Below are 13,877 nucleotides of genomic sequence, written 5' to 3' on the forward strand. Positions count from 1 at the left end.
CTATGAAAACAGTATCTTTTAAAAAAAAAATAAACACTCAAAATGCATGTTCCAAATTATTATGCACAGCAGAGTTTTCAACCTTTTTTTTTCTTTTGAACAAAAAAATGGTCAATTGTGAAGTTATAAGCATTATCAGCTTATTAGAAAATGAAATCAAACAGTTTTCAAGTGAAAACTTTATTCTAGGTGATGTTACATTTGCACATAGGACCCCTTGATCGAAAGAAGCTTCTAAACTCTTTCGTCCATTGAATTTGTCAGTTTTTGGATGGTTTCTGCTTCAATTGTTTTGCATGTGGACAGAATACCCTCCCAGAGCTGTTGCTTAGATGTGAACTGCCTCCCGCCATCATAGGTACTCCTTTTGATGATGCTCCAGAGGTTCTCAATGGGGTTGAGGTCAGGGGAAGATGGTGGCCACACCATAAGTTTGTCCTCTTTTATGCCCATAGCAGCCTGAGATGCAGATGTGTTTTTTGCAGCATGAGACGATGCATTATCATGCATGAAAATGATCTTGCTGCGGAAAGCAGGGTTCTTCCTTTTGAACCATGGCAGGAAGAGTTGTTTTAGAAACTCCACATAGATTATGGAGTTCATCTTTACCCCTTCAGGGATCATAAAGGGGCCGACAATCTCTCTACCCATGATTCAAGCCCAAAACATTACTCCACCTCCTCCTTGTTGGCGCCTTAGTCGTGTTTTCATGGGGTGTCCATCAACCAGCCATCCTCCACTCCATCCATCTGGACCATCGAGCATTGCACGGCACTCATCGGTGAGCAAAACAGTTTGGAAGTCAGTCTTCATGTATCGTTTGGCCCACTGGAGCCGTTTCTGCTTGTGTGCAGTGGATAGAGGTGGTCGACAGGATGGCTTACGCACAGCTGCAAACCTCTGAAGGACCCTGCATCTTGTTGTTCTGGGGACGTTGGAGACACCAGCAGCTTCAAAAACTTGTCTGCTGCTATGACAAGGCATTTTTGCAGCTGCTCTTTTAACCTTACGCAATTGCCTGTTGGAAAGAGTCCTCAATTTTTCCTTTTCACCACGCACACATGTGTGCTAGGAATCAGCTACATACTTCTTGATTGTGCGATGATCACGATGAAGTGTCTTGGCAATGTTGATTGTAGTCATGCCTTGACCTAAATACTAGACAATTTGTTGCTTCTCAGCAGCCGACACATCCTTTTTCTTTCCCATTTTGGCAAAAAATGTAGGCTGCTTAATAATGTGGAACAGCCTTCTTAAGTAGTCTTGCCTTTATTTGGACACACCTGCCAAATTAATGTGCACAGGTATCTGCAATTGCTTTCAGTGATATAGAGAGCCCTGACACACATCACCATCAATGAGTTTAAATGACAAACAAAAAAGTTCTAACCTTATCACTCCTAAACTCTTTGTGCATAATAATTTGGAACACAGTGTATATATATATACTGCTCAAAAAAATAAAGGGAACACTAAAATACCACATGCTAGATATCACTGAATGAAATATTTAACTTGCAAATCTTATATATATATATATATATATATATATATACATTGTGTGCAGAATTATTAGGCAGGTTGTATTTTGATCACATGATACTTTTTATACATGTTGTCCTACTCCAAGCTGTTCAGGCTTGAGAGCCAACTACCAATTAAGTAAATCAGGTGATGTGCATCTCTGTAATGAGGAGGGGTGTTGTCTAATGACATCAAAACCCTATATAAGGTGTGCTTAATTATTAGGCAACTTCCTTTCCTTTGGCAAAATGGGTCAGAAGAGAGATTTGACGGGCTCTGAAAAGTCCAAAATTGTGAGATGTCTTGCAGAGGGATGCAGCAGTCTTGAAATTGCCAAACTTTTGAAGCGTGATCACCGAACAATCAAGCATTTCATGGCAAATAGCCAACAGGGTCGCAAGAAGCGTGTTGGGCAAAAAAGGCGCAAAATAACTGCCCATGAATTGAGGAAAATCAAGCGTGTAGCTGCCAAGATGCCATTTGCCACCAGTTTTGCCATATTTCAGAGCTGCAATGTAACTGGAGTAACAAAAAGCACAAGGTGTGCGATACTCAGGGACATGGCTAAGGTAAGGAAGGCTGAAAAATGACCACCTTTGAACAAGAAACATAAGATAAAACGTCAAGACTGGGCCAAGAAATATCTTAAGACTGACTTTTCAAAGGTTTTATGGACTGATGAAATGAGAGTGACTCTTGATGGGCCAGATGGATGGGCCAGAGGCTGGATCAGTAAAGGGCAGAGATCTCCACTATGACTTAGATGCCAGCAAGGTGGAGGTGGGGTACTGGTATGGGCCGAAATCATCAAATAGGAACTTGTGGGACCTTTTCAGGTTGAGGATGGAGTGAAGCTCAACTTTCAGACCTACTGCCAGTTTCTGGAAGACAACTTCTTCAAGCAGTGGTACAGGAAGAAGTTGGTATTGTTCAAGAAAAACATGATTTTCATGCAGGACAATGCTCCATCACATGCCTCCAACTACTCCACAGCGTGGCTGGCCAGTAAAGGTTTCAAAGAAGGAAAAATAATGACATGACCCCCTTGTTCACCTGATCTGAACCCCATAGAGAACCTGTGGTCCTTCATAAAATGTGAGATCTACAGGGAGGGAAAACAGTACACCTCTCGGAACAGTGCCTGGGAGGCTGTGGTGGCTGTGCAGCGCCCCCGCGCAAGGGCAATGGGGTACTCGACACCGGATCCTTCGGTTCAGGGGATGTCACGGTGGCCTGACCCGGTCCGTGGCCCTTTAGGGGTGTCCAATAACGGGAGAGTTTGTATAATGTTCGTGATGCCATCTGTGGTATTCGGTCAGGGTGACCGACGCTGCTTAGGGGTCCGCTGGGGTGATGTTATAGCAGCAAGATGGTATACCTTCCCACAGGTGAAGTGTATCCCCAGGGCTTCCCAGATGTGTAGATGGTGATGGTGGATGATATAAGGCGCGGTAAATAACGAAGACACCAGGTTGCAGTCTCTTTACCTTTTACTGAAGGCTTCAGTGTCCTCAGTCCAGGGCACCGGATCACAGGGTAGGCTGAGTCCGGCCGGTCTGAAGGCAAATCCAGAGTCTCCTTGTCCAGGTGGAATTCAATAGCCTTCCTGTTGTGAATTTGCTTTTTGGCTCCCTCTAGTGGTTACTAGTGATTTGACTCTGGGTATGTCAGTCATCCCTTGTATGCTCACCTGGGCCGTTAGTTCAGGGGTGTTGCTATATAAGCTCCCTGGACCTTCAGTTCAATGCCTGGCAACGTTGTAATCAGAGCTAATCTGTTGTGCTCTTGTCTACTGATCCTGGTTCCTGCTAGATTAAGCTAAGTCTGCTTTCTTGCTTTTTTGCTATTTGTTTTTGTTTGCATTTTTGTCCAGCTTGTACTTAATCTGTATCCTGTCCTTGCTGGAAGCTCTAGGGAGCTGGTGTTCTCCCCCCGGGCCGTTAGACGGTTCGGGGGTTCTTGAATTTCCAGCGTGGATGTTTGATAGGGTTTTTGTTGACCATATAAGTTATCTTACTACATTCTGCTATTAGTAAGCGGGCCTCTCTTTGCTAAACCTAGTTCATTTCTATGTTTGTCATTTCCTCTTACCTCACCGTTATTATTTGTGGGGGGCTTGTATCCTACTTTTGGGGTCCTTTCTCTGGAGGCAAGAGAGGTCTTTGTTTTCCTCTTCTAGGGGTAGTTAGTTCTCCGGCTGGCGCGAGACATCTAGCGACCAACGTAGGCATGTTCCCCGGCTACTTCTAGTGTTGGCGTTAGGAGTAGATATATGGTCAACCCAGTTACCACTGCCCTATGAGCTGGATTTTTGTACATCGCAGACTTACCTATTTCTCTGAGACCCTCGCCATTGGGGTCACAACAGTTTGCCAGGCCAGTATTAAATGTTAAATGCATTGCAGAAGCGGGATTATAAGAAAGAAAATTCTGAGTTTTTTTTTTTTCCTCTCTCTCATTTTTTTTTTTCTTTTCCCCTTTACCTCTGAGTGGCTCAAGCTTGCTGTAGACATGAATGTCCAGACCTTGATTACAAGTGTGGACCAGCTTGCTGCTCGTGTGCAGGGCATACAAGATTATGTTACCAGAAATCCTATGTCAGAACCTAAGATACCGATTCCTGAATTGTTTTTCGGAGACCGATTTAAGTTTAGAAATTTCAGGAATAATTGTAAATTATTTTTGTCCCTGAGACCCTGTTCATCTGGAGACTCCGCTCAGCAAGTGAAAATTGTTATTTCTTTTTTACGGGGCGACCCTCAGGATTGGGCCTTCTCGCTGGCGCCAGGAGATCCGGCATTGGCGGATATTGATGCGTTTTTTCTGGCGCTCGGTTTACTTTATGAGGAACCCAATCTTGAGATTCAGGCAGAAAAAGCCTTGCTGGCTATGTCTCAGGGCCAGGACGAGGCTGAAGTGTATTGCCAAAAATTTCGGAAATGGTCCGTGCTGACTCAGTGGAACGAGTGTGCACTGGCCGCAAATTTTAGAAATGGCCTTTCTGAAGCCATTAAGAATGTGATGGTGGGTTTCCCTATTCCCACAGGTCTAAATGATTCCATGGCCCTGGCTATTCAAATTGACCGGCGGTTGCGGGAGCGCAAAACCGCAAATTCCCTTATGGTGTTGTCTGAACAGGCACCTGATTTAAGGCAATGTGATAGAAAAACCGCAAATTCACCTATGGTGCTGTCTGAACAAACATCTGATTTAATGCAATGTGATAGAATCCTGACTAGAAATGAGCGGAAAATTCATAGACGCCAGAATGGCTTGTGTTACTACTGTGGTGATTCTACACATGTTATCTCAGCATGCTCTAAACGTCTAACTAAGGTTGTTAGTCCTGTCACCGTTGGTAATTTGCAACCTAAATTTATTCTATCTGTAACTTTGATTTGTTCACTGTCATCTTATCCTGCCATGGCCTTTGTAGATTCAGGTGCTGCCCTGAGTCTTATGGATCTGTCATTTGCCAAGCGCTGTGGTTTTGTTCTTGAGCCATTAGAAAATCCTATCCCTCTTAGGGGTATTGATGCTACGCCGTTGGCAGAAAATAAACCGCAGTTTTGGACACAGGTTACCATGTGTATGACTCCTGAACATCGGGAGGTTATACGTTTTCTTGTTTTGCATAAAATGCATGATTTGGTTGTTTTAGGGTTGCCATGGTTGCAGACCCATAATCCAGTCTTGGATTGGAAGGCCATGTCAGTGTCAAGTTGGGGATGCCGTGGAAATCATGGGGATTCCCTGCCCGTGTCTATTGCTTCTTCTATGCCTTCGGAAGTTCCGGAGTATTTGTCTGATTATCAGGATGTTTTCAGCGAGTCCAGGTCCAGTGCACTGCCTCCTCATAGGGAGTGTGACTGCGCAATAGAGTTGATTCCAGGCAGTAAGTTTCCTAAGGGAAGATTATTTAACCTGTCGGTACCTGAACATACCGCTATGCGTTCATATATTAGAGAGTCTCTGGAGAAGGGGCATATCCGTCCTTCTTCTTCCCCTCTTGGTGCGGGATTCTTTTTTGTGGCCAAAAAGGACGGATCTTTGAGGCCTTGTATTGACTATCGGCTCTTAAATAAGATCACTGTCAAATTTCAGTATCCTTTGCCGCTGTTGTCAGACTTGTTTGCTCGGATTAAAGGTGCCAAGTGGTTCACCAAGATAGATCTTCGTGGTGCGTACAACCTTGTGCGCATTAAGCAAGGAGATGAATGGAAAACCGCATTCAATACGCCCGAAGGTCATTTTGAGTACTTGGTGATGCCTTTTGGGCTCTCTAATGCGCCTTCAGTTTTTCAGTCCTTTATGCATGACATTTTCCAGAAGTATCTGGATAAATTTTTGATCGTTTATCTGGACGATATTCTTGTTTTTTCTGATGATTGGGACTCGCATGTAGAACAGGTCAGGATGGTTTTCAAGATTTTGCGTGAAAATTCTTTGTTTGTTAAAGGCTCAAAGTGTCTCTTTGGTGTACAGAAGGTTCCCTTTTTAGGGTTCATTTTTTCCCCTTCTGCTGTGGAGATGGACCCAGTCAAGGTCCGAGCTATTCATGATTGGACTCAGCCCTCGTCAGTTAAGAGTCTTCAGAAGTTCTTGGGTTTTGCTAACTTTTACCGTCGTTTTATCGCTAATTTTTCTAGCGTTGTTAAACCTTTGACGGATATGACCAAGAAAGGCTCTGATGTAGCTAACTGGGCCCCTGCTGCCGTGGAGGCTTTCCAGGAGTTGAAACGCCGGTTTACTTCGGCGCCTGTTTTGTGCCAGCCTGATGTCTCACTGCCCTTTCAGGTTGAGGTGGATGCTTCGGAGATTGGGGCAGGGGCCGTTTTGTCTCAGAGAGGTCCTGGTTGCTCTACTATGAGACCTTGTGCCTTTTTCTCTAGGAAGTTTTCGCCTGCAGAGCGAAATTATGATGTGGGCAATCGGGAGTTGTTGGCCATGAAGTGGGCATTTGAGGAGTGGCGTCATTGGCTCGAGGGTGCTAAGCATCGTGTGGTGGTTTTGACTGATCACAAAAATCTGATGTATCTCGAGTCTGCTAAACGCCTGAATCCTAGACAGGCCCGCTGGTCATTGTTTTTCTCCCGTTTTGACTTTGTGGTCTCGTATTTACCAGGTTCGAAGAATGTGAAGGCCGATGCTCTGTCTAGGAGCTTTGTGCCTGATGCTCCTGGAGTCGCTGAACCTGTGGGTGTTCTTAAGGAAGGAGTTATCTTGTCAGCTATTTCTCCGGATCTGCGACGTGTGTTGCAGAGATTTCAGGCTGGTAGGCCTGACTCTTGTCCACCTGACAGATTGTTTGTGCCTGCTAGGTGGACCAGTAGAGTCATTTCCGAGGTTCATTCCTCGGTGTTGGCAGGGCACCCGGGAATTTTTGGCACCAGGGATCTGGTGGCCAGGTCCTTTTGGTGGCCGTCCTTGTCAAGGGATGTGCGGTCTTTTGTGCAGTCCTGTGGGACTTGTGCTCGAGCTAAGCCTTGCTGTTCTCGTGCCAGCGGGTTGCTCTTGCCCTTGCCTGTCCCGAAGAGACCTTGGACACACATCTCTATGGATTTCATTTCTGATCTTCCGGTGTCTCGGGGCATGTCTGTCATCTGGGTGATATGTGATCGTTTCTCCAAGATGGTCCATTTGGTTCCTTTGCCTAAGCTGCCTTCCTCTTCCGATCTGGTTCCTGTGTTCCTCCAGAACGTGGTCCGTTTACACGGCATTCCTGAGAATATTGTGTCGGACAGAGGATCCCAGTTTGTTTCCAGGTTCTGGCGATCCTTTTGTGGTAGGATGGGCATTGATTTGTCGTTTTCGTCCGCTTTTCATCCACAGACTAATGGACAAACGGAGCGAACTAATCAGACTCTGGAGGCTTATTTGAGGTGTTTTGTCTCTTCTGATTAGGATGATTGGGTGACCTTCTTGCCGTTGGCTGAATTTGCCCTTTATAATCGGGCTAGTTCCGCCACCTTGGTCTCGCCATTTTTCTGCAACTCTGGTTTCCATCCTCGTTTTTCCTCGGGACATGTGGAGCCTTCTGACTGTCCTGGGGTGGATTCTGTGGTAGATAGGTTGCAGCAGATCTGGAATCATGTGGTGGACAACTTGAAGTTGTCACAGGAGAAGGCTCAGCGTTTTGCCAACCGCCGCCGCGGTGTGGGTCCCCGACTTCGTGTTGGGGATTTGGTATGGCTGTCTTCTCGATTTGTTCCTATGAAGGTCTCCTCTCCCAAATTTAAGCCTCGCTTCATTGGTCCGTACAAGATATTGGAAATCCTTAATCCTGTGTCCTTTCGCCTGGATCTTCCGGTGTCGTTTGCCATTCACAACGTATTTCATAGGTCCTTGTTGCGGCGGTACGTTGTGCCTGTGGTTCCTTCTGCTGAGCCTCCTGCTCCGGTGTTGGTTGAGGGCGAGTTGGAGTACGTGGTGGAGAAGATCTTAGATTCTCGTCTCTCCAGGCGGAGGCTTCAGTACCTGGTCAAGTGGAAGGGCTATGGTCAGGAGGATAATTCCTGGTTGGTCGCCTCTGATGTGCATGCGGCCGATTTAGATCGGGCCTTTCACGCCGCTCATCCTGATCGCCCTGGTGGTCTTGGTGAGGGTTCGGTGACCCCTCACTAAGGGGGGGGGTACTGTTGTGAATTTGCTTTTTGGCTCCCTCTAGTGGTTACTAGTGATTTGACTCTGGGTATGTCAGTCATCCCTTGTATGCTCACCTGGGCCGTTAGTTCAGGGGTGTTGCTATATAAGCTCCCTGGACCTTCAGTTCAATGCCTGGCAACGTTGTAATCAGAGCTAATCTGTTGTGCTCTTGTCTACTGATCCTGGTTCCTGCTAGATTAAGCTAAGTCTGCTTTCTTGCTTTTTGCTATTTGTTTTTGTTTGCATTTTTGTCCAGCTTGTACTTAATCTGTATCCTGTCCTTGCTGGAAGCTCTAGGGAGCTGGTGTTCTCCCCCCGGGCCGTTAGACGGTTCGGGGGTTCTTGAATTTCCAGCGTGGATGTTTGATAGGGTTTTTGTTGACCATATAAGTTATCTTACTACATTCTGCTATTAGTAAGCGGGCCTCTCTTTGCTAAACCTAGTTCATTTCTATGTTTGTCATTTCCTCTTACCTCACCGTTATTATTTGTGGGGGGCTTGTATCCTACTTTTGGGGTCCTTTCTCTGGAGGCAAGAGAGGTCTTTGTTTTCCTCTTCTAGGGGTAGTTAGTTCTCCGGCTGGCGCGAGACATCTAGCGACCAACGTAGGCATGTTCCCCGGCTACTTCTAGTGTTGGCGTTAGGAGTAGATATATGGTCAACCCAGTTACCACTGCCCTATGAGCTGGATTTTTGTACTTCGCAGACTTACCTATTTCTCTGAGACCCTCGCCATTGGGGTCACAACACCTTCCTATGCGCACAGTAACATAGTAGGTCCTCACTTGCTTAAGTTCTAATAAGGTCCTCACTGTTATTACTCTTCTCTCTGTTCCCCGTGGTCGAATAGAACAAAACCCGTATGACTGATGGCCTGAGGCTTGTTTATAGGGACCCTAGAGATGCCCCGACCCCCACAAGTTGCCACCGTGTCTTCTTAGGTATTAAGGTCGGGCAGCCAACTTGAAATTGACTGTCCTGCCAGTCTCTGAAGCAATGGCGTAGAGCACTTTACTCTCTATCAGAGATGGTGGCGGTCGTTGTTTTCCTCACCTGGCCAGATGAGGGCGATGTTGGGCACTGTGGAGCTTCTGGTGACAATGGCTCCGAGTCTCTAGGTGGCGATGGCAGGGAGTCGATGGGCACTAGGAGTTTCTCGTCGGTGGCCGGGGCAGGTTCGGATTGCTTACCTGCCGCCGCGGCATCTCCTGTGCCGGGCTCCTCCACTGCAGGTGGCGGCTCTGTCGGCTGGCTGCGCTGCAGCTCCTGGACGCTGGCAGCTGCACGGTACCAGGATTTCCGGAGCTGGTGGCACAGCTCCTCGACTTCCGCGCCGAGAACCTCCAGGTTCATACATGGCGGCAGAGCCTCTTCAGCTTCCGATTGGCAGACAGCACTGCGGGTATTCTCCCCCTCCTCCTGGTGTCCTCCAGTCGCCATCTTGCCAACCAGGATAGTGTCTGCTTCCTCCTCTTCTGGAGGACGGTTCCTTCTTCCTCCACCATCCCATACTAGGAGGCGGATTCCTTTGGTTGATGGGCATATTTTTCTGACGTAGTAGTATCTGTTTGGGACTGGCTCCACTTTTGCGCCATTCTTCCAGGCTACACCCATGATGACACGCCCCACTCCTCCTGCACGCCACATGGTGCTGTAATGGCTGCGGTTTTGGCAGGGATTTTTGGCGGTCTTTTGCAATACACAGTCTTTAAGCAAATCACAGTTCCAATACAGTTCTAGCACAGTTCTTAAGCGTACATGACCCGATTCTTCAGGCTTAAGTAGATCCTGTTCGTAAAGGGAGAGTTTGTATAATGTTCGTGACGCAACCTGTGGTATTCGGTCAGGGTGACCGACGCTGCTTAGGGGTCCGCTGGGGTGATGTTATAGCAGCAAGATGGTATACCTTCCCACAGGTGAAGTGTATCCCCAGGGCTTCCCAGATGTGTAGATGGTGATGGTGGATGATATAAGGAACGGTAAATAACGAGGACACCAGGTTGCAGTCTCTTTACCTTTTACTGAAGACTTCAGTGTCCTCAGTCCAGGGCACCGGATCACAGGGTAGGCTGAGTCCGGCCGGTCTGAAGGCAAATCCAGAGTCTCCTTGTCCAGGTGGAATTCAATAACCTTCCTATGCGCACAGTAACACAGTAGGTCCTCACTTGCTTAAGCTCTAATAAGGTCCTCACTGTTATTACTCTTCTCTCTGTTCCCCGTGGTCGGATAGAACAAATCCCGTATGACTGATGGCCTGAGGCTTGTTTATAGGGACTCTAGAGACGCCCCGACCCCCACAAGTTGCCACCGTGTCTTCTTAGGTATTAAGGTCGGGCAGCCAACTTGAAATTGACTGTCCTGCCAGTCTCTGAAGCAATGGCGTAGAGCACTTTACTCCCTCGGTATTCTGGCTACCGGATCGCGCACCAGAAGGATGCCGCTTCTCTCAGCTACTATCCTCTCTGGTATCCACTTGTTGCTATGCCTTCGTTTCTCACTCACTACAACACGCTTCCTTTCAATGTCTCTTTCTGTGGATGCTGCCGCACGTGGGGCAGGCGCAGCTCCGTGGACCCTCGTCCTCCTCAGACCGTAGTCTGGATCTGACTGGAAAACACTCCGGCCAGCTCAGTCTGCAGACCTTTCTCTCTCAGTCTCCAGCCAGGAACTCTCTAACTTTCCCTCCAACTACCAGTTTTACCTAACTGTGAGGAGTGGCCTAGTAGATAGAACCTTTGCTCCCCCTGGCGGCTGGAGTGTGAAGTGTGTGTGTGTCGTTGTGATACCTGGACAGAAGATCTCCTTTATTGCCATCAGACGTAATATCACTCCCCCTGGTGGAAGAATGACATTACTGCAACGAGCAGGAATCTGGGGCGCTGCAGCTGCTGCACACAATGTTGATCGTAAACAGATCAAGAAACTGACAGAATCTATGGATGGAAGCCTGTTGAGTTTCATCATAAAGAAAGGTGGCTATATTGATTACTAATTTTTTGGGGTTTTGCTTTTGCATGTCAGAAATGTTTATTTCTAAATTTTGTGCAGTGATATTGGTTTACCTGGTGAAAATAAACAAGTGAGATGGGAATATATTTGGTTTTTATTAAGTTGCCTAATAATTCTGCACAGTAATAGTTACCTGCACAAACAGATATCCTCCTAAGATAGCCAAATCTAAAAAAAAAAACACTCCAACCTCCAAAAATATTAAGCTTTGATTTTTGAGTCTTTTGGGTTGATTGAGAACATAGTTGTTGATCAACAATAAAAATAATCCTCTAAAATACAACTTGCCTAATAATTCTGCGCACAGTGTATATATACACACACATGTAAATTGCATCCTTATCCAACTGTGTATATAGAGATATATATGTGGGTATGCAATTACACATGATTCCTTTCAGTGAACACTTTTATCTAGTGATACCTGTGTTTTATTAGTTATATTATTCAATAATTTTTCCAATGTTATTATTTCCTTTTTGGTCTATTATTCTATTATTTATTGTGTTTTCTATAATTTTCTCTACTTTGGTATAAATGTATATCTTCTATATTTTACAGCTGCTGTTTTCCTTGAAGTTCTGGCATTATTCTTTGGCAATCCATGACTGATCAAATGTTAGTATGACACCAGTGGTGCATCTTGTACCACTCAGTGGATCCAGTGGGAGGGTTACTGCATCTGACCGTCTTGAGGCAGATAAAGCAAAGTATGTGAAATCTCCACAAGTAATACATCGCAGGCAAAATCCTGCCATCAACACCAACTTCACCCCTGTGCTGTCAAGGAAACAAAAAGTATTACCTTGTAGTTTACAATTGCAAAGTGAAGACACTTTTCACAATCTCGTTAGCTCAACTGAACAACAAGAATCCCCTAAGGAAAGTTACTCACATTTTAACAAGTGTAATGATGTATTTCAAATTTCTACTGTATCAAAGCCTTCCTCACCAGAACAAAGGTGTAAACCAGAAACTATCCCATCTCATTGCAGTAGCCTCTCTCCAAGTATGCTGAAAAAGCAAGTAAATCTTAATTTTGATCCTCAGAAAGAACAAATAAGTAGTCTATGTGGCAAATATCCTTTATCCCAGAGTTCTTTGACATCCAATCATGGAAATAACCCACAAAAAGCTCTTGTGTCTCCAACAGACAAATCTCACTGTTTAAGGAGATTGAGTGGTAAAAGAATGAACCGACCAGACTCCCTTATTATTTATAGACAAAAGCGCGATGTAGCATCATCTAGCAAAGAAAACAATAATGAGGAGGTGGGACTGGTCATTCGGCTTCTCCAGGGGACCCCACTCTTAAGAAGAAGCTCTCGGTTATCACAAAATCCAGCCCAAACCAGCAATCAAGAGGAACCACTATCACCTCGGTTGCAAAGGGGAAAAAGTAAAACTATTGTTTGCCCGCTTCCTAGCCCCCCATCCTCTAATGTTAAGGAGATCCAATTAGCAGAGCAGCTGACTTTTACTGATTTGGAAGCTCAACATTTTTTTGAGAGCTGTGGGCTAGAAGGTAGTTTGTTGAATTTGCTTAACAGCTACCAAAAGGGAGAAAATACACCAATGGGCAGCCTGGAATCCATGGATAGAGTGAGTTGTGCCCTTGGTGCTGCAGAAGAAGAGAAAGAAGATAAAGCTCCTGTATCTGTTATTGAGCGAAATGCCCGTGTGATAAAGTGGATATACAGCTGTCATCAAGCACGTAACATTGAAGGGCAAGGAAATAAGCAGCTGACAAGGGAATCTACAGTTTGACATGGTTCATGACCCAAATGATAGCTACTACAAGCCATCGATGACTCACCAACATTTCCAGGGCTAAAAAAGAAACAGTAACTTTTTACATCTTGCTTTCACAGCTGAAAAAATATGAAAATTGTGAGAGTAAATTTAAGGAACTCACCATATATTCTTACACCTTAGATAATATTTCAATCTTTATTATAATATATCAACAATGATACCAAAAAATAAAAGGAAAAATGAAAAAAGCACAATACCAACACCAGACAAAATATAGAAATGAACACTGCAGGGAGGTGCCTGTCCCTGTACTGGTCTGAGTATCCCTACCTACCAGCGGAAGTTGGCACCTTTAAAAACCTGTGCAATGGCGCCCCTGCTCAATGCAACTCACCCTGCTAACCCTATATGGCCCTAATTTTTGTCAGGGAGGTGATAAGATGTTCAGTAGGTGGGATAGAGAGAATATGAAATGTAAGAAGTTATCTATATGTCTTGAATAAATGGCATGACAAATCGATGTAGGTTGCTTCTCTAGGTCTATATGCACTAGTGTAAATTCACTCTAACTACTAATAATCTATCCATATGCTCTATTATCTCCACATGCGGGGGTAGACTCCATGGGACCACATGGCTGATATCACATAGTTGGTGTTCCTGATTGTCAAAAGGATAATAATTCCATCCTTTATCAAAGGACAGTAAATATTTGTGATACTCAAAAGAAAATTGAGTTAAGAGCAACGAAAGATAAAAGAGATAGTTCAGTCCAGTAACATTTAAAAAAAAAAAAGTGTTTAAAGAAGGGTGATTATGGATAGTGGAGCAAAATCAGATTATATATATATATATATCCAAACATGCATGCCAAAATTTAAATGACTGTTATTATTCAAATGATCTTCTATATGTTGTCACAAAGAAGGGATAGGCATCAGAT

The 13,877-nt window shown here is 45.1% G+C and overlaps 1 protein-coding gene across 2 annotated transcripts in view; it reads left to right on the plus strand.

Moving 5' to 3' along the window:
- Positions 1-13,164, plus strand: part of FAM110D (family with sequence similarity 110 member D) — a 29,883-nt gene extending 16,719 nt beyond the window's left edge. For both annotated transcript variants that reach the window (XM_077295368.1, XM_077295367.1), the window contains one exon: positions 11,741-13,164. In XM_077295368.1, coding sequence (XP_077151483.1) covers positions 11,804-12,946 — 1,143 coding nt within the window. In that variant the 5' untranslated portion in view covers positions 11,741-11,803 and the 3' untranslated portion in view covers positions 12,947-13,164. The remainder of the gene's footprint in view (positions 1-11,740) is intronic.
- Positions 13,165-13,877: the final 713 nt, after the last annotated feature.

Source organism: Ranitomeya variabilis, chromosome 3 (assembly GCF_051348905.1).
Source record: "Ranitomeya variabilis isolate aRanVar5 chromosome 3, aRanVar5.hap1, whole genome shotgun sequence".
Lineage (NCBI taxonomy): Eukaryota > Metazoa > Chordata > Amphibia > Anura > Dendrobatidae > Ranitomeya > Ranitomeya variabilis.